The 23593-nt window shown below is 41.9% G+C and overlaps 3 protein-coding genes across 3 annotated transcripts in view; 1 reads left to right on the top strand and 2 right to left on the bottom strand.

Annotated features, from left to right (window-relative positions):
* Window positions 1–9297, bottom strand: part of tmem63c (transmembrane protein 63C) — a 28583-nt gene extending 19286 nt beyond the window's left edge. Inside the window, exons 1-2 of the mRNA XM_061844577.1 lie at window positions 9243–9297; window positions 8732–8874 (exon numbers count right to left, since the gene is read on the bottom strand). The gene's annotated coding sequence lies outside the window, so the exon portion shown is untranslated. The remainder of the gene's footprint in view (window positions 1–8731; window positions 8875–9242) is intronic.
* A 1571-nt stretch (window positions 9298–10868) lies between these two features.
* zdhhc22 (zinc finger DHHC-type palmitoyltransferase 22) lies at window positions 10869–14335 on the top strand. Its single transcript, XM_061844582.1, has 3 exons — window positions 10869–10931; window positions 12060–12617; window positions 12725–14335. The coding sequence occupies exons 2-3, from the start codon at window positions 12062–12064 to the stop codon at window positions 12994–12996; spliced, it is 828 nt and encodes a 275-aa protein (XP_061700566.1). The 5' UTR covers window positions 10869–10931; window positions 12060–12061; the 3' UTR covers window positions 12997–14335.
* An 89-nt stretch (window positions 14336–14424) lies between these two features.
* cipca (CLOCK-interacting pacemaker a) lies at window positions 14425–23243 on the bottom strand. Its single transcript, XM_061844581.1, has 4 exons — window positions 23082–23243; window positions 22296–22416; window positions 20089–20258; window positions 14425–18538 (listed from the first exon to the last, which is right to left on the bottom strand). The coding sequence occupies exons 2-4, from the start codon at window positions 22399–22401 to the stop codon at window positions 17789–17791; spliced, it is 1026 nt and encodes a 341-aa protein (XP_061700565.1). The 5' UTR covers window positions 22402–22416; window positions 23082–23243; the 3' UTR covers window positions 14425–17788.
* Between the last annotated feature and the right edge of the window lie 350 nt (window positions 23244–23593).

Here is a 23593-nt window from a genome sequence, read left to right as displayed (position 1 = left end):
CCCAAAACATGCAACATCAATTGGACACTCTAAATTGCCCCAAGGTGTGATTGTGAGCGCAACTGTTGTCTATCTCCATGTGCCCTGCGATTGCCTGCCGACCAGTTCAGGGTGTACCCCGCCTCCTGCCCGATGATGGCTGCGATAGCCTCCAGCACTCCCGTGACCCTTGTGAGGATAAACGATTCAGAAAATTGACGAATGTTTTAAAGATTACTTATTACTAAAAACCTTACTCCATGAGCAGCCACCGAGCTGTCCTTTTTGCTATCTGACTAATGTCAATAAAAACCTACAAAACACAGAAATCATTTTGATGAACGTGATAGCCTTTACAACACTGCTTAGTCAGAGGGACGTGCTTAAGTTTAAAGTAAGGGACAATTATATTGTTGAGAGAATAAAGAGGTTTGGTTCAACTGTAAAACAGTCTGTTTACTCAACTGTATATTTGAACAGCTGAGTCCAGCCATCTTTATTTCCCAATGTAGAGCATGCAAAGAATGTGATCATTCACATGACCATCACCACAGACACAAAGCAGAAATTTCACACACACACTTGCACAGATTCCTATTTCCCCTTTGCACAAATGAACGTCAATTCAACTCCAAACGGATTTGTTACAAAGTCAGAAAGCGAGAGAAACACAATTCACAAACCGCCTTAAAATGACCAAATGTGAGGCGGTAATTATATAAAGAGCTCCGACAAAGGGAAACATCAGTACGGACAAACCTTCTTGGGCTCTCGAGCCTTTCTTCTTCACGCATTAGACAAGTCGGCTTCCAAGGATGCAAACTCCACCCCCACAAAAGAGCAGGATGCTGACCACTGTGTGGATTTACACAACATTTGGCCACAGCGTGACTCAGCATTTTCAACACTGTCCAACACGCTGGCTCTCATCCCGTCCTCTCCATTTCTTCCTCATCCTTTTGAACTTGGAAGTTTCTCTAATCCTGTCCCTCCTGCATTTCCCCAAAGTGGGTTTCCTAAACTGAGAGGCAGCAGATGTTATTCCTCTGACTGGCAGCGTGAGGGAAATCTGTGCCATGTTCATCCCAGATGCTGAAGTCTGTATCCGACAATAAAACCGTTGCAAAACAAAATGCTGGACACGGAAACTGCTGTGCTAATTGGTGTGATTAAAAAAAATAAAAAAAAAAATCACAGTGTGTCACCGATCGAAGATGTCATCTCTGAGGCGACTGACAAAACAATGAAAGTGTAACTAAATCTGTAACACCCTGCAACTATACTTGACCTCCCCACTGCTTATATTTCCAGTAAAGCAACCTCTGCAGCTGCCACAAACATTATCTCTGAGCACAGTTACTTTCGAGCCATTAACAAAAACCACTGAAAAAGCAAAGGCTCTCACATTAACCTTTCAGTGTATCAGCAACAAGATTCCAACAACAATAAATTGAGGAGAATTGTTGATATTGATATTGTCGTATCGGACCTAATGACAGTAACCATAAAACAGTCAAGCTTAAAGTCTTACCAACACAAGTGGCATGATTTTTAGTATGTTTTTAAATTTAAAAAAGGCAGCCGGAATGGACCCATCTGATTTTTCACCACACGTCAATATGTTGTCGTATCTAGGTTTTTCCATCTCCCGGCATTGAAAAACCTCTTGAGGTATTCGTTTTGGAGAAGAAGCAGGAAGTAACGTTTTTTCCATACTTGCAGTTTCGTGTATTTATACCTGTTTTACCGGCGCAAAAGTAGCTGTTGTTTTGCCTGTGTGTTAGCCAAAATGCTATCTCGTTCTATTGCTGGATATTGCTCGAACACTCGGGAGGATGGATTTACTCTTCATACTTTTCCAAAAGACCCTGTTAGTCGTGAAACAGGTGTAAAGGATGAGAGCTTCGTCGGTTCCAAATGACAGGTAGGTCTGTATAGAGCTATTAAAAAAAATAATAGTTGGGGGGTGGGGGGGGGGGGCGACGTAATCCTCTCAGAAGGAACAAAACATCCGAGGCATAATAACTTAATAAAATACATAAGTCAGAGGTGTTAAATGCGCCGATGTGTGCAGTCGCGGGGTTCGTTGTTGCTCGTGGCCAAGGCCTTCTTTGTAGTCGCTCACCGGTGGCGATGAACAACGTCGCCGTGGAGGTAAATTGGGCGGTTTGGCTGCATGCGGGAGGAGAAAGGAGCCCCCCAACCAACCCCCACCGGCTAGTTACTTCGCCCGGCATGGTTTCCTCCTGAGCAGGCTACATATTGTCATACATATTGTCGGGGAGTTAGTTAGAAGTGATTCGCATATCGTCTAAATATGGCTCGAAACGATTGGGTAATATTGCCCCGGTCACTCGATTGTGAGATGTTCTCTTCTTCAAAAAGAGCTTCCGTGTCAGAAGGGGCGTCGGAAAAATCCGAAAATCTCTGTTGTTCGTCTCCCACAACAGGTGGCACAGCGTCTTCTCAATGACGACTGTCCCAGTGTGACAGCTGTAAATGACGTAGCAGGCAATATGGCTGCCGCTACGGTCAAACAAGATTCATGAGCTGCCTGAAAGAGATATTAGCTTGTTTTGCTGGAGACATGTGCCATAAATAAAATGGGAATTCTCGAGCCTCTGCACCTCCAGTAATTATGTGGCTGACTCGCAGAAAGAGAGCGAGAGCGAAGACTACCCGCAGGGCCAACTTGCAATCAGCATGAAATTAGAGAGCTTCAAAGATGTTGCTCCCTCTGTGACAGCCCTGGCGGTAACCTTTATTTATTTAACAGGAGAAGAAGGTTAACAGTCAGTGCACAAACGCGTCATTTTGCATGTTTATTTTTGCCTAACTGAATATATTTAGAAATTTTTTTTACATCAATCTTGATTGGCAGTGTCACAGATATCATTACCATGGATAAGAATGGAATTATATTGTAGACCAGAGGTGTCAAAGTAATTTTTGCCGTAGGCCACATTGTAGTTACGCTTTCAGAGGGCTGTTATGAGTGTTAAAGCATAAAAATATTTAATCGCCTCACATTTACATGGGAAATTTAGGAACTACTTTTGTAATCAGAAATCAAGGGTAATGGGTTTTCCAACAGGACAAAACAAGACAGGTCACACTGATTGCAGAGTCAGTTTTTTTTTCTTTGCTTGTCTCCTCAAGATTGTGTCAACCCACTTCACACTCTCTTTCTCTCTCATCAGCGGTTTCTTGACATTAGGATCACACAATATGGAAAAACAGTGAATAGGCGAGCTTTTCAGTAAATAACCAAGGATACACTGTGTACGTAGAAATTTCCACAAAGCACAGAATACTCAGGTCGCAGGCTGGTCAGTCACAACTTGACAATTTGCCATCCTCTACTTTGATCTGATAGGCCTTGACAAAGATCTGACACTCCACGACTTAATCTAAGCGTTGATTTAAGACTTTCAGTACTTACAGTGACGAAAATAAGTATTTGAACACCCTGCTATATTGCAAGTTCTCCCACTTAGAAATCATGGAATGGTATGAAATTTTCAGCATAGGTGCATGTCCACTGTGAGAGAGAGAGAGTCTAAAAAGAAAAATCCAGAAATCACAATGTATGATTTTTTTTAATGATTTATTTGTGTGATACAGCTGCAAATAAGTATTTGAACACCTGAGAAAACCAATGTTAATATTTGGTACAGTAGCCTTTGTTTGCAATGACGGAGGTCAAACGTTTCCTGTCGTTGTTCACCGGTTTTGCACACACCGCAGGAGGGATTTTGGCCCACTCCTCCACACGGATCTTCTCTAGATCAGACAGGTTTCTGGACTGTCGCTGAGAAACACAGGGTTTCAGTTCCCTCCAAAGATTTTCTATTGGGTTTAGATCTGGAGACTGCCTAGGCCACGCCAGAACCTTGTTATGCTTCTTACGGAGCCACTCCTTGGTTTTCCTGGCTGTGTGCTTCGGGTCATTGTCATGTTGAAAGACCCAGCCACGAACCATCTTCAATGCTCTGACTGAGGGAAAGAAGCTGTTCCCCAAAGTCTCACAATACATGGCCACAGTCATCCTCTCCTTAATACAGTGCAGCCCTCCTGTCCCATGTACAGAAAAACACCCCAAAGCGTGATACTACCACCCCCATGCTTCACAGTAGGGATGGTGTTCTTGGGATGGAACTCATCATTCATCTTCTTCATTTGTCAATATACCAGGGTGTTCAAATACTTATTTTTTTCACTGTATAGTACTTTAGGTTAGGTATACCAAAGATTAAAAAATGTACGCATAGAGAAAATGCTCAATTGGGGATTAAAAGTTTCTGTTGTGACGGACATGAGAGTTGGTGACAGATTTAATTAATCAGATTGAGATATGCAAGGGGGTGGCGCTTTACCAGTCTTTTCACCACTTGCTCAGTGAAGTGCAGTGAAGAGAGCAGCCAAGCCCATTTTTACAACCGCTCAGTCTGTCATATATAGACGTATGTGGCGTAGATCAGCATAGTGGGGTGAAATGACGACAAGGAGATGATGCTACACCCCCACGGCCTTCTCGTGAAGCACGAACAAGCCTCAGCTTGCTGATGAGCAATGACTACTCACTCCAGCCATGCAAGACAAACTAAACACCTGCTTCCTGTCTGGCTGCACATGCTCAGTAGCCCCCCAGGGGCGTTCGGTGTGTCTGCTCTACTGCTGTATGGACAACCCTCATTAGAAACCATCTGGCATCTTGGTAAAACTTGAGTCCAGCCTGCATTGAAATTGCAAGCACACCAGCTACAATCTCAGCACTCAGTGCAGTATGTGCTGTCGATCCGTTCACAACAAAGCCTGCAGGAGCACCTCCAAAACGGGCATGAGCGAAAACATGAGTCACATTATGGGTAGTGCCAAAATGTGTAAACACTGCTCATTACAGCAGACCTCAGAGACATCTCTTCTATTCCAAGCTAAAATGCCATTTTTTTTTTTATCTGCAACACAACAGAGGGTTGCTAAAAATAAAAAACAAATAAATAAATTTTTTTGAATCTCTTGTGTGTCAAATTTAAATAACACACTGTGTCACAATTATTTAGCTTATTATCCGGCTGTGTGGTACAACTTTGGTTTCCACTATATTCACTGAGAATGGGAAAGGACATAAAAAATTAACAAAATGCAAACCCACATAGATTAGTCAAGCGAATGTCTTCGACGTTCTATTGCACTTTGTTGGCTATAGCTGCCTCAAAACAATACACAAAAAAAAAAAAAAAAAAAAAAAGAGTTGATGCTTTGTGAACGCTGAGTGGTGCAACAACATCTTGACAGTGCAATTCAAAATCAGACAGGCAGCAGACTTCCTTTGCCCAAAAACAAAATTAGTAAATTCCCATTTCCTATTGTATTCCCTAGCTAGGAACAAAAACAAACACATTTTATGCCCTGTGCATGTGGAACAGGATGATTTGTGTGATTAGAAAATAAAATAAAAACACCTTGGATCAGCGATGATCATAATCATAAAATATGCAATCTCAAAGAGATGATTGTGTGAAACCAACAGGTTCAATCCCGGCCCCGTCGGTGTGGTGTTTGTATGTTCTCCCCGTGCCTGCGTGGGTTTCCTCCGGGCACTCGGGTTGCCTCCCACATCCCAAAAAAACATGCAACATTAATTGGAGACTTTATATTGCCCCTAGGTGTGATTGTGAATGTGGCTGTTTGTCTCCATGTGCCCTGCGATTGGCTGGCAATCAGTTCAGGATGTACCTCACCTCCTGCCCGTTGACAGCTGGGATAGACTCCAGCACTCCCCGCGACCCTCGTGAGGATAAGCGACACAGAAAATGGATGGATGTGAAACTGATGCAAAATGGAGTGCACTACTTATTGCAACTGGCAGAGGTGCCCTTGATTGAGTCTGAACTTTTTACAGTCAAAAGAAGGAAAAATTAAAAACATGGCATCAGCTATGGGAGGTTGAGAAAGATCCACGGCAGACGCCTGTCATGATCCTGCCGCTCCAGCCCGGGTTGTGCGGGTGGCAGCCCGGTTGCACTGATTGGGAGGCGCACACCTGCGCCTCATGCGGGCTGATTATCCAGCATATTTATATGACCCCGATAACGACTGGTCCGGGCCAGTTTGTTGAGCTTCATGTCCCGTTCGAGTGCTCCGGTATCCCTGATCGACAACCAGTGTGTACCGACCTTCGCCTGTTCTCCGAACAACCTTGTAACCCTGACTCCTTTGATACTTCTGCCTCCTTTGATCGTTCTCCCGTGTACCGACTCCTGCCTGCCCGCTCACCTGCTCTCTTCGCCCGACGTCCCAACTACCGGTGCTGCACCTGACTGCCTGCTCGATCCCCGACCTCGGCATATAATAAACGTTTCTCCCTGAACTACCTTGCATCGTCCGAGTCCTGCATTTGGGTCCTACTCCCGTTCCGATGGGTCGTGACAACGCCAGGCTATGCGACGGCACAACTCCTCTAGGGAGCATTATTCCACCAACCACCAACGTGAAAAAATGACTAGGGAACATTTAAGGTGCTATTTACTGAATAACTGAACACTTGTTTTCCCCACAGTTAGTCAAGGATATTAACTCAAAACTCAACCCCTCCTATGGATCTTTGCACGCCACCTCCAATTTTTGCATCTCGCTGATCTTAAATGGAACTGTTCACTTACTGAAGGTGCTGAAGGAGAACAAGCATTCGACACACAGAAAAAGAAGACCCAGCCAGCAATCATGTACAGTAGCTCCTTGCTAACCTGCTTTACAGCAGTTCAGTTGTCCATCTCACTAATACAAGGGCTTTTACTTCAATCTCAGCATTAATTCTTGCAATATTCATGTACGTATGCACAGTGCCTGAAAATGACCATTATTCAATTGGGAGTCTTGGTTTGCATCCTCAGATGAAACATTAAAGCAATCTCGGGAAGAAAACATGCCGAGGCAAAAAAAAAAAAAAAAAAAAAAAAACAGTTCTGATCGATTAAATGTTCTTGCTTAAACCACAGAATCCAAATCAATATTTTGACTGCTGGTATCTTGATAGGTAAGATGCTAAAAGTCATTAGCCTAAAGCTCTCATTCATCAACAACCAACATATTTTGAGTTCCCGTATGCTTCCATATACAGCTAATTTGTTTACAGCGTATTGAAAAGATTTTAGACAATCTTGCTCATATTAAAATGACCACTTTTGACTTTGAAGCTCAGAATCAAAAACCACAAGCATTCAAGTGACAGCCACTCAAAAAACACACCATATCGTAATCCTTTAAAAGATCTGTTTTATTTGTTTCCACCATTTCCCCTGAACCAATTTTAATTGTACCGAAATATCGATTAAGTAATATGCATGGGTAATGGATTTAATTTAAATGACCAATTTTCAAACACTTACTCAGTTTCTATAAATAGATGACACTCTGAACATTCAAGTGGGTGGAGACACTAACAAGTGTCACAGTTGGACGGCGTTCATCACACGTGTGCCGTCCCAGCATTTTTCCACTTTGCACAGTCAGCCACGCCCACCTTGATTGAAAACTGGCCGAGGCCCAAAATCTACACAGACTATTTATCTGGGCTTTCAATTCAAGTCCCCTACTACTCATCCATTTGTGATTGGACTTGTCACAGTTGATATATAAAGCCATTGCCCAATATTTGTGTGTTGCATTTGGGCTCTCCACACAACTATGTCAACAGAAAACAAATATTGTACAGAATGAAAAGGATTCCTCATTTTTAAAAATAAAATGTAAATTCATCTATCTTCCAAAGCTTAGCAGTGCTCAGTGTCACAGTGGAGCTGGAGCCTCTCCCAGATGACTTTGGCCCAACACTTTGGACTGCTTGCCAGCCATTCGCAGGACATGTAAACAACCAACAATTCACACTCACCCCTTTGGACAAGTCACTCTTTTAACCAATGTAACATGCATGTTTTAGGAATGTGGGGGAGGAAATAGGAGTAGCGGAGGACATGCAACGTGGAGATTTGAACCTTTACAGATGAACCAGTAAACCCTGTGCTGCACTTGAACTACACGGCCTAATCAAAACCAAACATCAACTGGACCTTTTTCCATCATCAAAATTACACAATGTAGCTTATTACATGCACAACTCGCCAGACCCGTCTTGTTTGGCATATTAAAGTGGTGTGTTAGCATGAAATGCAATGCAATTAGCTTGAATTCAACAGGTGAAACTACTTAAACAAATAATGTCTTTGTGCGTGTAGGTTACTGCAAACAGAGAGATGAAAGCCACGCGGGTGTTTAATCACGGGTAGGTCATAACAGGTTCTTTATCTGCAGAGAGGGAGCTGGCAGATAAGGAGAGAATGTAAAGCACACGATGAAGTGTGCAATGAGGAGCTGGCAGGTTGTAGTGAGAAAGAAATAAGGGGTGGGGGGGGTGTTTTGTCTCTTTTGGGTGTAGCACGTTGCCAGATAAGCCTCCCTCTCGCCACATCACCACTAAAAACCACCGCAGTAGGATGTGATCGCGTCAAAAAAAAAAAAAAAAAAAAAAAGTATAGATCTCATCAGAAGTCTTATAAACACGATTGTGTCCGATGAATCAGGACGCCCCGTCGCCCCCTCGCCGCTGCAGCGCTCACAACTGCCCCCACAGCCACCTTCCCACCTCAACTTGATGAAAAAGCGTTGCGACACAAATGGCGCAATTGAACCACCCGACGCGCGTTTCAGTCCCCGAGTGCGGACGCCGGAGATCCAAACGAGCTGAACTCACCTCAAAACACTCGCAGATGGGCTGGCGTCATTGAATGGAAAGAGAAGCCGCCGTTGGGTTTTGTCTTCCACAGCCAAGAAACACAAGAAACTCCCACCTTCCCAGGGACCGTCTGAAAGTTCAACACCTGCCAGCGCGCGGCTCTTAGGGAGTATCAACAAGCAAACAGTCCATTGTAAATAATCAAGATGGACGAATTAATGGGAAAACATTAGCATTACATGTGCAGGTCAAAGGTACCAAAAGTACTCTATTGAAGTAGAAGTTCAGATACTTGTTAAATTAAAAAAAAAAAAAAGTACAGACAACAATACTTCTCTTTCACCTTTACATAAAGGTGCCATATTATACCAAACCATCTTTTTATAGTATTTGGAATGTCATTTTGGCTCTGGGGTTCCTCAGTAAACAAGCGAAGTATGAATTAAATTCATTCACGTATTTCTGAGTTCCAGACATTTTTTGTTTTTTGCCAAGAGTCCTAATAATCAGGTTGTTTGAATTTCTCGACCTTATCTACGTTTGTTACGAGTGAAGATGTCCACTTTCCTTTGTACGCCGAGCCAGATCTGTCACCAATAACAAACACGTACTGTTTCTATCTCGAAGCAACCAAGCAGCAGAAAGGGGGCGGTCTTAGCCAAATATGGACAAAGTTGATACAAAACTGGGTCAAACAGAAGTAGTTGTCAGAGGTGCCTCGTCTGGACATGAATCACAAAACCAATGTTTTTTTTCGTTTTTTTTTTTATGAAATTGACACTTTCATACTAGCTCCATGTTAGTGAGTAACTTTATGGAGATCCAAATGGCGAAAAATACGGGCCCTTTAATTTGTAGTACTGCCAATAATAATCCAGACCTTCCTCTCCATCACTTTGAGAAGTTTACCAAACTGCGTTCCCCACAAGGTGCCTCATCTGCCAACCAGACATCTTCTGGAAACGTCCATGATTTGCAGTACAAACTGGTAGCTAATACTAGCTACTCCGTCGCTTGCATGGCGCTCCCAACATAGTTGATTTAGCATTTTAATAACCCCAATGAGCTGTTGTTCAGTGTGCTTGGGTACTTCGAAATCTTCATTCATCTTCTGTATTGCTCATGGTCACCAGGGTAGTAATAATATTAAATACTAATAATGATATAAAGCCATCCATCCATTTTTTTGAGCAGCTTATCCTCACAAGTGTGACGTGACTGCTGAAGCCTATCCCAGCTATTTTGTATATTCAGTTTCAGTTGAGACCTGTCAGAGTGTCAAAAGCTACAGTGTTGTTGTTGCCCTGCCTCACGCTAAGAGGTTATGAATATTTTGACATCTGCGCAGCCATGAGGCGCAACGTAATATAGTTTCAATCTTCTTCTTATCTTGTATAACACTCTAGAGGGGCTGCAGTGCCATCTGCTGGAAAATAGTCTGCAATGCAGGTCACTACAATATTTCAAGACAATAATAATAAGCTGCAGTGCATTAAACTTAAGAGGCGCGTGAACTTTGGGGCAACATTTGTTTTTTTAGAACGTACAGATTGGTGAGCCCGTTTGCATATTAGGTAAACATAAATATTTAAAATAAAATCATATACAGGCAGTACCGTGGCTCAGCTGGTAAAGTGTTGGCCTCACAGTTCTGAGGTGACGGGTTCAATCCTGGACCCGCCTGTGTGGAGTTGATGTGTTCTCCCTATGCCTGCGTGGGTTTTCTCCCACATTCCCAAAACAAGCGACATTAATTGGACACTCTAAATTGCTCCTAGGTGCGATTGTGAGCGCAAATGGTTGTTTGTTTCTATGTGCCCTGTGATTGGCCGGCAGCCACTTCAGGGTGTACCCTGCCTCCTACCCGTTGACAGATGGGATAGGCTCAAGCACTCCCTCATGAGGGTAAGTGGCTAAGAAAATGGATGGCTGGATATACGTAGAATCGTCAAGTTATTCAAATTGATAAATCATCAAAAATAAATAAAATGAAAAAATACATTATAAGTAAGCACGGGGAAAGCGTAATCAGCTAAATAAGATGGGAAATGGGATTGTTGAAAAGTTGGGGGGTGGGGTGTAAGGCATCTCCGCCAGCAGGGGGCGATGGAGATAGGCACGTAGCTTGCCACGAGTAAATAAACGAGATCTGCGAGGCTCGGCTGCACTTCAGCAAGCTCCGCGGTGCTGAAAAGGACAGCTCCCCCCTCGGCTGCAGGTACACGAACGAGCATTCGCGTCTCATCACCATCACCGCCGCCATCCTCGTCTTTTTTTTTTTCTTCCTTCACCCAGTAATCACGCTAATGACGTCACAGCACGGCTTTCCTCGTCTTTCCGTAGGCAACCGTGTAGGGTTTGGATGATAACACTTGACAGTGCTGAGCCGGAGCGCGCGTGTGGCCGGTGGTGGAGGGCACGCCGTGGGTCATTCCCGGTGTTTTCACTATGAGGCTCAGTTTCACGAGTAGAGTTGTCATCTTCCACACAAACGCGGCATTCGGCTGTAGGTTAGCAGAGCAGCGTGCAGAGTGCGAGGTATTTTTGGTCCACTCGTGGCCCCTAAGGGTCCAGGAAACCCAATTTGTTCAAATGAGTTTTGTCCTGCACAAGACTCTCCACCCTCCCTCTCTCTCTCTCTCTCTATCGCAGTTTTCAACTGTTTTCCAATTTTATGACCTATTTCTACAGAAGTCAAGAGCAATAAAATTATCCTTTAGAAACAGGCCATCATTTCAAACATAACTTGCAATCTTAGATGTTTAAAGTGCCTTTTAAAGCACCTCTTATAATTATTTTTTTTTTTTACAGGGGATCCTCAGTTTCTAAAAGTTTCGCTCATATAACAGCAGCGATGTGACCTGAATGTATACACAAGTCAAAACACGATGTAGTCTATTAATAATTATGCTCATGTGAGAGTATTCATGATTACAATATTTGTATGAAAACATCTAGACCATATATTTAAAATAAGAAAATGAAAACCAGTAAACATGGTGGTAACTGAGCATGCCACATATTCTCCACATTTGCATGTTCTCACTATTTGGGTGGGATTTTTCAGTCCAAACCGGTCTCCCATTGAAAGTGTGCAGTGCATAATGAACTGCAAAATATGACAAGGGAGACCCCAGACTGTTAAACAACACAAGTTGTCAATCCAGCAAGAACGAGAGAGAATTCCACCTACGAAGACTCACTAACCCAACTGCTTATTGAGTGTTTTAAGAGGGAAGGTGATGCAATACGTTGAGATCGCCACTTTTAGGGTTAGGGATTTCACATGGTGACATGTTGTGTGCATTGTATCACCCCCCGACCTCAAGCTTTTCCTCCCACACAGGCATGTTCACCCGGATGCTCAAACTGAGGCTTCTCAATGCTGTGGCCCCTGCGTACTTTTTCACGGCGACAGTGGTCACCTTCATCCTCCACTTTGGCTTCTTCATCCCAACGATCTTCCCCAGCCCCGACGCTTCACACGGAGGCTCCACAACCATCCACACGGTCATTTTCCTTTTCCTGATGTTCAACGCCCTCGGGAATTACACCATGACCATCCTGTACCCTGCGGCGAGCGCCAACGAGACGGCGGTCCCCGTGTGTTCCCCGCACTGCTCCGACAAAGTGGACGCCCACTACCTCCTGAATGGCCGTCACTTCTGCAAACTGTGCAAGAAGGTTATTCTCAAACGGGATCACCACTGCTTCTTCACCGGGAATTGTATTGGCAACAAGAACATGCGCTATTTCATCATGTTTTGCATCTACACTTCGTGCACTTGTTTGTATTCGCTGGTACTCGGTGTGGCCTTCCTCACAGTGGAGTACTCCATCTCTTTTGAGAACCCGTTGACCTTCCTGACCCTTCTCCCCCTCTCCACTGGTTACTTCTTCACAGGTGAGTTGTATTATTATTATTATTTTATGTTTATTTTTTTTTGTCGTCAACAAATCCACTTCACGACGATGTAAGACTTACTAGGGAATTTCCACCCCTGAATTCAGGAACAATCTCCGGACTGCAGCTCTTCCTGGTCCTGATGCTGTACGTGTGGCTGGGCATCGGGCTGGTGTGCGCGGGTTTCTGCTGCCAGCAAGTGCTGCTTGTGGCCCGGGGTCAGACCTGGTGTCAGATGCAGAGGGGCCAGCTCGTGGAGAACCGCAGCCCCTGGAGAAGCAACCTGACGGATGTGTTCGGCACCAACTGGGCGCTCGGCCTCATCCTGCCTGTGCACACGGCGGAGATGTGCTCTGAAGAGGGAATCAAGCAAGACTGAGCGTCTATCTTATTATTAATTCATCAGCAGCTTCCAAAAGGTCATTGGAACAACAATTTGTCATAAATCTTCTCTCGGGTGAATCATTTGGATGCAGATACAGGCGAACCTCTAAAATCCCACAAAATTGAGTTTGAAAGGTTTTGTTATGTGACAATTTGACACTGAAACAGGAAAAGTACTTTGTTGCTGAAATAATAGATCAGTGTCCAGAATGGGTTGTTTTTCCAATTTCAAAACACTTAAAAAAAAACATACATAGAAATAGTGACACATCGTCCATTGTATAATAAAACCGAGCAATTAGAACTACATGCCCTTTGAGGAACGGCACCTAATGGAGTGGGAACATTATGAAGGACAGTATGTTACGCTAAGTGTTTTTAATGGTATTACTGGAATGAATAAATATATAAGAATTATATATATTCGCAGTTTAGTATTCAGAAAGTCATCTAGTTGCAGATTATTTTTTTTTTTTTGGGGGGGGGGGTCTAGTCTTAATTTTTTGCCGAAAAACATACCTCTTTGGTGTTTTTGTTCATGCCTAAAGTAATAAATGTACTATAGTAATTTTCATGTGAGCAAGTGAGCGGAAGTTTCATTTAGACAAAGTTAGTGCTTTGCCGGCATCTTATCTTTAAGTCATTAGAACCCTTCTGGGCGAAAGGGGTGCATAAATGTATGCGCAACAAGATTGGTGGGGACTAAACGGATCGGTCACTTGGCGTACATTCCTTTAAGGAGAAGAGCCATATATAAAGTACATACAGTAGTGTACTTTTCTATTTTACGTAGCAATTGAAAGGCAATTTTTAGGACTATACATTAATGACAAGGTTGATCATAAACAAACATTACTTTGCATTTTTGTATTTAGCGCTCAACTCGAATGTGACCTGAACGCTCCTCCATTCAGGAAATGCGTTTTTACACTTCTTACATTTGATGTTAAGGGCTAGCAGGCAATAGCATCAACATAACATGGTCGTCTGCTTTGGAGAATTAGATGCAACATGGGCTACGCGCTGTAATTATCCAGGGTATTAATCACAATGTGCCATAATATCACGTCTTACTTCGATGCTTTGTACACAACTGCCCGGCAGATGAAGCAATAGCTACATACGTACTGCAAATACTAACGATGGAACGCAGTAATGCATAGCAAGCACTTTCCACTTAGAACGCAGCAACTCTTTGGCTATTTGAGAATTATGTTTAAGATGTTTTAAATATCATTAAATACAATTTTATACAGCTATTTTGTCTGTTCCTGCTACACGTATGAATCCAAAGTGCTATATTGAGTGAGTTCTTAATTTAAAAGCACTCAGGTGATACACTGTATAAGGTAACATCAGTTCCGAGTAGTCACCAGGTGAGGAAATGATTTTTGTACATACAAAAGAAAGGACAGAGAAGAAATGATTTTTCAAACAAACTTTTATGACTATTCGTCAAGGTGACTTTTGCAACTACAGGCACGTTTCACGAGAAGTTACAAATTGTTAAAAACAGGGCAGATTTGTTTATGTCTCCCGTCTTGTTACTGCTGAGTATATGTTTTGCAAAAATAAAACTGTGCCGTATTTCAACATGCCATTAAAACTCATCCATCTACTGTAAGGCTTCCTTGTCATGATTGTTTGTTTGGTGTAAAAATAAACGTCGGTCCAAACAGTTCAAGCTCTAACACAAGCACAGACGTATCCAAAAGGCACCGTAAACCATTAATTTTTACAAAAAAAAAAAAAAAAAAAAATCAAGCAGAGCGATATTCTGGTAACTAAAGTGCAAGAGTCTGATATGTTACTAATATCAGCTGTATTATAATTATGACCTTGGTACAAATAAAAACAGCAGCAGAAACAAGTACGGCAGTACCAGTAACGAAGCAAAAAACATTTTAGGGCTAGATAGCTTTACAGTACACCTTCAAAAAAATAAACATCTATACCACATTTCTATGGCAAACAGTTGATGTACTGGGAAAGATTAAATAACAGCTTTTATGGTTGTCAAAAATTAAATCTCATCACAAATAAACAGTGGTGGGTTAACGCGCTCCATTTAAACTGTCACATTTACTCAACTCACATTTTCGACAAACAGTAATTGTCAAGAGTACTTCAAATGTACTGTACGTTTTAATTTGACTTGTGATGAAGGAATGATACTTTTACTACGCTACATTACCAACATACTATTAATTACATTTATTTATTTATTCATTTTTGCCAGTGCAGATCTATTTTTAGACTCCATCACTGACTTCCACATAGGGTGCCCGTTGCACCAATCAAACGGGATCAATAATGTCATTTGACTCCAATACACCAATCATACGACACAAGACAGTCGCATGACCAGGCACGGAGCCTTCACGAGCCAATCAAAATAACAAATTTTGCTGAAGCACGTTTATGTCACAGATTTAAAAAAAAAAAACAAAAACAACAGAAGCATCTAACTTGAAAAAAAAACAAAACTATGTTTCTATTGCTGTTGTGGCAAAATTAGCACACATGTAAAAAAGTTCAGCAAAAAGGTATTTTTCAGTGAATAAAGCAAATCATGTTTTGGGCCCAATGCATGTTTCGTTGGTTTTTGGGCAATTCAAAATCGAAATGGTGGCAGGTCTATGTAGACTCCCATACATTTTTTCTTTGATGTTGACACTGATAAAAAACAGACAGACTGAAGTTACTCCCAAGTTCCTCTTTACTTGAGTAATTTTTTCATTGACTACTTTCTTAATATTTGACTAATTTTTACTTTTCCTTGAGTCATATTCTAAAGTAAGGGTACCCTTATTTGAGTATACAATATTTGGCTATTCAACCTTCATCTGTACACACTTAAAAAGGTAGGATAATTATCTTTTTCTTCACAAATACTACTGAAGTTGGAAGGAAAGCTTGAGCGTGTCTGTAGAAATTAATATTTGCATGATGTTTACCATGAAGTGACAATGCATCCAAGATGATGCTACTATACTGCATACATCCTTACAAGTAATCCTTTTATTTCCAACCTTATTTAGAGCAGGAATATCAAATAATTCTCAAGAACAATGTGCTAAGTAGAAACTGATACAAAAAGTTGTAGTGTTCAAATTGACTCCGGTGACCGAAATTGAATGGCGATCGAACACTGCATTTAACCAAAACAAAAAATATATATAATCTGAGTGCAAACAAAAATGTAGAACGCAAACAAAAATGGGAGTGAAGTGTGTTGATTGAATAATATTAGTCCCTAAAAAGTCCTGTCACAACACTTTACAAGCTGACAGACTGTGCTTGTATGGGTATTCTGTAAAGACTATTTTCCATTTTCCAAGCCACTTATCTTATCTTAGGTGAGATATTGGGTGCACCCTGGATTGGTCACCAGCCAATTGAAGGGGACATATGGACAACTAACCATTTACGGTGACATTCATATGTATGGACATTAATTAAACCAATACGCATATTTTTGGAATGTGGCAGGAGGCCCACGCAGGCACGGAGAGAACATGCAAACTCTATACAGCAAGGCTGGCGCTAAGATTCAAACCCAGAAGCTCAGCATCATGAGGCAGATGAGTTAACCAAGAGGTCCATATAATAAATCATGCATTATTTTTGGCATGAAAATCTAAATAGTTGTTAGAAGAGAAACTTTTAATATATGTGCTGGAGCACGTTTGTATGTACACAAGTCACCGTAGACATACTCCAGAAAGCTACGACAGTCCTACATTTAGGTTGGGCTTCGCACAAATAAACTCATTATAGGCGGGTTCGGTCCTGCTGCTGGGTGATAGCGGATACACTTCAGTTTTATATTTAGAAATTTAGAGTAGACTTGCCGTTCTGAATTCATGAGGAGTGCCTGATGTCTCAAATGATATATTTCAAGTACAAGCTATATGATTTCCCCTTTGAGGTAATATCCCCCCAGTGGTCTTCCCAACCTTCTCAATCACCTTCAAGGTAAGACTCTTCCTGGATCCTCTGCAGCTGTCAGAGCCGTCTTGAGGTTAAACATCTTCACAAAAGTCCTCCCCTTTTCATCTTCTTGATCTTAGGAATGGGAGGGGTACCTAGGTCATGTTAGTCGGGAAGTTGCTCCAGCAAGGTGATATTCTTCTCAACCAGAAACTCTCAGATGCACAGGGTTTTGTGAGCAGCCCTGTTTTCATGGTGAAGCAGTGGTCCTGCCACAGCGGCCCCATCTTCCCGCTCACTGAACAACGTAAACGCGGCAGGATATCTTTGCACACGTCCTGCTTGATCGTTGCCCCTGTGGCAACAACCAGCATTGGACTACGCTTCTAATCGAAGAATGACATCAATGTCTTGGATTTTTGTCTTAGATTCTCTGGCCTTGGTCATGTCGGGTTCTCCGCTCAAGGCTCCGGCGTTTTGTCTCAGGGTTGTACTGAAAGATCCATGACCCATCACTAGTGAGCCCACTCACTACTGACACAAAGGATATGTACATACATAGATACAATCATTTGCTGAAAAGGGGAAATTACATAGATGCGGTTTAAAATATATTTTTGGTGACACCTGGAACTTTTCTGAAACAGCCAGCATAATGTCCGCAACCTACGCCTCCCAGACGAGAACACAAAAGCAGTTCATGTGTGTTATGCGGTCTTCATGATGATACAATCGAGTATCGATGAATATTTGAATTAGGACATGACATGCTGGCTCCTCACAATTGCTAGTTAAGTCACCACCACAGTGCTAAGTAAAGTAGGTCTCTGCTCACGAGGCTTCTCCAGGCACCATTACATGTTATAGTTTTGCAGGGAGAGCTGCAGTTTAGTCCACAGCTGAGGGTCTCCGCTTCCCAGAGCCTCCAGCAGGAGTGCCGTGTGCTCCTGAAGCTGCAGCAACTGACTCTGGGTGCGCTTGTTGTCCTTGATCAGCTGCTTGGTGCGCATGGTAATGCCCAGCAGGCCGCAGTTGCTGAGGATGTTGTAGGTGTTGCTGAAACGCTTCAACTTGTTGCTCTCGGCCAAGAGGCCGTCCGAATAAATATCAGGACACAGCTGGGTGTCGTCCAACTCTGTCTGAGACTGATATGTGCACGGGAACACAGAGGTGGTCCCGGTCACCGTGGGGAGACACTTCTGATTAAGTGTCTCTGAGCTCTGAGCCAACAGAGCCGAGTGGTTGTTTGATGGATCAAACTTGGACAAACTTGCTTTGCTGGGAGCCTGTGGGGCCCACTCAGGGATGGGGGTGCGGTGCTGCCTGCTGCCTTGCTGATGTCGCCTGTGTCGCTGGTCGTACGCTGAGGAGGAACTTCCCCTCATTCTGGAGGATCCGGACCTCTTTGACGGTTTCTCCACTGGGTTTGGGGCAATTCTGGTATATGATTTGAGGGAGGATGCGTAAGTGTGTGACTGCGGAATACTTTCAGGAGTTGCACTTGCCGACATCATTGGTTGGAGAAGAACCATCTGAGATTGTGGTATGACATCAAGAGATGAAGGAAAGCCCCACTGTTTCTCTGCTGGAGTCACCTTTGAAGGCTGAAAAGAATAAGAAACTGAGATAATCATCCTCATTATTGGAAGACAAGATCATACACTGAAAAATAAAAAGTCTTTTGAATTTACTTAAGACTAGTTGCCGAACTCTGCACGCAGCACCACATTTTATTCGGTTCTGTTGTGGTGAGCTGTTGCAAAACTGGTTTAAAAGTGGTGGGGGCCGCAATATTGGAAAGAGGCTTTTGCGCTCTGGGTAGCTCTGATGGTGAAAACATTTGGGAGAGCACTGAAAGAGCAAAATAAAGTTTAACTTGATAGAAGTGGAAGTGTTAATGGAAGACGAAAAAAAAATGTTACACAAGTTATCGAAAATTAATAAATTCCACCTATAGTTTGGTTTAAGCCAGAAACCGCCATAGAAGGCATGTTGTGATTGGTTTTACTTGAATAGAGACTGTGGTCATTTGTTTGATCCGCTCAAGATGCGTAGCATTGCATTTATAACTTGGGATAGGACGCTCAGAAAACTGCCTGGTATAGCCCAGCACTAATAGTCACAGCACTCTAAAGCTATCCAGATAAGTAGAAATGAAGAGGTGAAAGTACCATAGTTTTGTCACAGGAGATATAGCTGGACTCCTTGTGACTGGGTCCGAGTCAAGTGCATTGCTGAACAGACGATATGCCGCAATAATTTTCGTTTGTGTCACTTAAAAAATGTTTATAGAATCAGAAAAGTTTTATCCACCGCCTTTCAAGACGATGCGAGCTTGCACCTGCCTTTTGACGGAATGTCTCTGCGCGGAAAGTGACTTTTGATAAATCACATTTCCCATGCAAAATGTATCTATGCTCCTGTCCAGAACGAAGATAATGAACTGCACCACAATTTTCGCCATTTTGCAAAAATAATCCCAAGTGCTGTTTTGGTGCAGTTGTAATATAAACGACAAGGGAGAAATGGAGGACAGCATAATAATTGTTCTAGATGAACAACCATAAATGTAATATTTGTGTTATTAAATGTCTGCTGACTACTCCATCTCCATTCAAAGTCAAAACCACTTCCTTTCAAATCTGCCGGGGTTGCAAGAAGGATGGGTTAGATGGGAGGCTTCGAATGATCCAGATTTTTGGGGTCGATCAAGTTTAAAAAAAAGATAACTGATCCATTCACAAGATGAAGTAAGCAATGTGTCAATTTACATGAATTGTTCATTGATTTAATATATTTGAGTACTCTATACTGAGTCACCTATCTTCATAACTATTCTCTTGCATTTTAGACCAAAAGTTATCATCAATGACCTCTAGGGGCATTCAAGGATTGCCCACTGACAAGACATCATTCAAATAACTCATATTGTCTGAGACACCGCTAAAAAGTCTCACAGTGACAACTATTGGCCGTCAGATAGTTACAGTACTACGCCACAAGACGTGACTAGGACAAACGCACAGACAGAGAGCGTCAAAAGTCTCAGCAAGATAAGAGATTTCCTCTTAACCAATTAAAAAAAAAAAAAAAAGTTTGAACATAAGAAATCAAAAACCAAGAAGATAAAAACCTGTATTCATGCTACATTTACCTGATTAAGGACAAAGTTATTCATAATGAGCATCGGCGAAAGTCCAGCATACGAGCCTCCCATCACTGCCAGCTGCACGCCAGCGGGGTCCTGGCCGACCGCAGACCTTTTTCTGCCTGCATCCTCAGAGTCGGTCCCATCAATTGCACTCAGGTACTCGGAGCTGGCATCTGGAGGGGAGGACACAAGCTAGCGTATCACATTTTAATCGTCTAGTGTTACAGCAAGCTGTGGCAGAACATTAAAACAGCATTATGCAAACAGCTGGGAGAGGTAGATAAGCATCTTGGAAGTCCCTGGAAAAGAAACCATCAACCTAATGAGGTTCCAACCACTCCAGCTGATTCACTTTTCTGTTACTCAAGACAAAACTGACCTCGTTCAAGATATGCAATGTGACCTAGATCTCAGTCAGATTTTTTTTTAAATTTAAAAGAAAACCCCACAAAGATCTTTACAAGGACTTTACTGCAGACGTATTGTGTCTTACATATATTCATTTAAGATAATCGTTGTACAATATTATTATTCTCTTCTCTATTCCAGTGACAATTGACAATTTTCATTCTTCAACAAAAGAGCGCTAACAATTCTACGTTTGCTGTGTGTACAAAGAAAACAACACTGTACCTACTGGGAAACAAACAGCAGGCTGAGTTCTGTTCTGGGGCTACTTTGCTAAGTTTGGCTAAAGGTGTGTTGAATGTGCGCAGGCTATAATGATATCTCAAGACTATCAAGTCATTCTGGAGCATTATGGTGCCCAGTGTCAAAAAGCTTGGTCATAGTTGCAGGTCATTATTCTTCCAACAGCATAAAGATACCAATCCACAGCTGATTTAAAAACAAAGCAAAAAAGAATGTGTGTGATCAAAACATTTTGACTGTTCCAAAGAACCTGCTGAAATATAATATTGGAAATCTGGGATAAGGAGCTGAAACAAAATCTACAGTAGGCATTGCCCAGTATCAAATTTTGGTGCTCTGATGGTAGGATGCCTCCTTTCACAGCTACTCTTCACTTCTTGAGCATGTTATGCACAGCCTTCCTGTGCTAAGTACAAAAAAAGAGAAAAAAAAAACCCAAACGAGACAACTTTTTCAACAAATAAGTCAAAGGAATCACTACTCACTGGTAGCAAAAAAAAAACAATAAGGGGAGAGGTTGTTATCACACTGCCTACACAAACAACAACAGAAACAAAAAATAACACTTTTTTTTTTTTACTTTTTAAAACCTTGGTGTACCTTGAAAACAGTAAGTGGCCCATGCCTGGTCTGCAGAAGACTCCCTTCAAACCTGACATGGTTTAATCACATAAAATGGGCCAAGATACCCATTGAAACATACTGAAAATCGCATTCAGATTTACAGAAATTATTTGACAGCCTACCTATTATGTGTACGACAATTTTTGTCCAGGCCCTTTTCATTGGTTTCGTTTTTAAATATGATACTGTTGGCAAAACGTGAAACATGGCCTGAATATAATTGGCCAATTTTTAGCAATTATTTATTGTTACTTTTGTCAATTCCAAGTTATTTTAGTGATCTTTGTGGGTTTTTTCTTCCATTAGGACGGAAGTACCAAAAATTTTGTCCACTTGTTTATGACCTAACTTGCTATTATGATGCATGTATCCAAAATACTGATTTAACCCATTTGTGGTCAGCGTCCCATTTTTGGGACATCATGATTTTCCACGCATAATATCCTTCAGTATATCAAAATATTTAAATGTTTTAATCTGAAGGCATAGTTTGGTATCAGGAGAGGATAACTCATCGGTCAAAGTGAGCACGGATTTAGTTCCCTTTCCTTCATGACCCAACATGGCTGCCTCAAGCACACATGGAGTGTTTTCCAAGAGAAGAAAGGTCAGTATGCAACCAAGTTTGTCTTCAAAATGCTAATCCATCAATATTATTAATGCGTAAGTGTCATTCGAGAATAAGAATGAATTAATAAAGATATCTCTAGTACGTACCACTTCATATAACTGATAACATACCCGTCCCAGTTTTGAGACGCTGCCCGCAAGAGGGTACATCGTTTTTGCCCTTTGTTTTATGCGTTAAATGAAAAAGAAGTGTTATTTCCTTGATGGTGGGCTCTTAGGAGACTTTTACCTCAATAAGGCAAAAAATTGCCCCCCTGCCCATGAATGGGTTAAAAAAAAAAACAAGTGTTGGTTGTTACATGTACCTGAGAAGCCCGAATCACGTTCCAAGTCCTGCTTAGATGTGCCATGGTGTGTTACCCTCGTGAATGATGTTGTCCTGTGTTGGACAGGGTGACTAAAGCTGCTCATATTTGTCTCACCCTACTGAAAGTAGAGGAAGACATAAAACGTTGTTGTGACTTTTGGCTTCTCCCGTCAGATGTCACCAGGGGAAATCAAGGAAGATAAAAAGATAACCAACATGACACAGCATATAACGAGAAACAAATGTTAGTAACTAGTTCGATTTAAAAAAAAAAAAAAAAAAAAAAAAAAACATTCATTGAGGACATGAGTAATGCCCAGTGATGCAGGTTTTAAAATAGGTCACTCAAATGAGCATGAACTTAATCTGCTGTCAGTGACAAATGATTTAAACAAGAGCGAAAGCACATTCAACAAACCAACAGGGACACCACAGGTAAAAATTAAACGCAAACATTCACGAGACGGTAAGTTGACGATTAGCGTGGTTGACATTTCCAAAAGACCACATTGACGAAATTGGGTGAGCGCCAACGTTGTTGCGACGTTTGCTAGCGTTAGCAAAATAGCATGTCAAGGAAAACAAACGGTTCGTCAGTTCTATCGCTTGCTTTAAACAATAAATCTATTGGGAATAATTAGAAAACTCTTCACTTTACTGCTGGTCACGTGAGCGTTTTTCCTTTAACTGTTCACTGTGCACGTAAGCTAACGTCAACATAATCTACTTGGCGTGGAGAAAAAAATCCTTCATGTCGAAATGCGAGGCAAATTGTAAACCTTACCAATTCGATTCAGGGTTAAAATTAGTTTCCCGTAAACTGGGAACACTTGCAAAGTTGTTTATCCCCCTCCACTGCGTATATTGTTGCCTTCCTATCCAGTCTGTTCCTGTTTTCTTATGTCAAGATTGACGTCACGTAGACATTCCCCTTCTTCGTTTCTTCTTCGGCCCACATGATGGCAACCAGCAATACATATTGCCCTGCTGCCCCCCGTTGGAACATAACGTAATTTCCTGTAACGATACTGGAGTTCTGTCTTTTTTAGGCTTGTAATAAATATCAAAAATTATCTTTATTTTGCCATGTATAAAATTAACATACCAAGGAAATCGCCCCCCGTCGCTGGAACCCCTCCAGTATGACACCAGACAAACAGCTGACTGTAGTTCCATTTTTAGTGAGGTAACCAGCGACATGTCGAGTGAATGGACTAGCAAATTATTTTACGTACTCAAAATAATATAATTGCTCGAATAATTTTACTACAAATAAAATCAAACCACTACAATTTT

The sequence above is a fragment of the Syngnathoides biaculeatus genome, chromosome 15 (genome assembly GCF_019802595.1).
Source record: "Syngnathoides biaculeatus isolate LvHL_M chromosome 15, ASM1980259v1, whole genome shotgun sequence".
Taxonomy (NCBI): domain Eukaryota; kingdom Metazoa; phylum Chordata; class Actinopteri; order Syngnathiformes; family Syngnathidae; genus Syngnathoides; species Syngnathoides biaculeatus.
The sequence above is the reverse complement of the archived record's forward strand: the minus strand, read 5'-3'. Positions and strand labels throughout refer to the sequence as shown.

What these genes read in the sequence shown, in the direction of transcription:
- zdhhc22 (XM_061844582.1), top strand. Translation starts at nt 12,062, where the DNA reads ATGTTCACCCGGATGCTCAAACTGAGGCTTCTCAATGCTGTGGCCCCT. An exon ending in CACTGGTTACTTCTTCACAG is followed by an intron (nt 12,618 to 12,724) that starts GTGAGTTGTATT and finishes CCCTGAATTCAG; the next exon opens with GAACAATCTCCGGACTGCAG.
- cipca (XM_061844581.1), bottom strand. Translation starts at nt 22,401, where the DNA reads ATGAGCAGCTTTAGTCACCCTGTCCAACACAGGACAACATCATTCACG. An exon ending in ACGTGATTCGGGCTTCTCAG is followed by an intron (nt 20,259 to 22,295) that starts GTACATGTAACA and finishes CCTCCCCTCCAG; the next exon opens with ATGCCAGCTCCGAGTACCTG. An exon ending in ATAACTTTGTCCTTAATCAG is followed by an intron (nt 18,539 to 20,088) that starts GTAAATGTAGCA and finishes TATTCTTTTCAG; the next exon opens with CCTTCAAAGGTGACTCCAGC.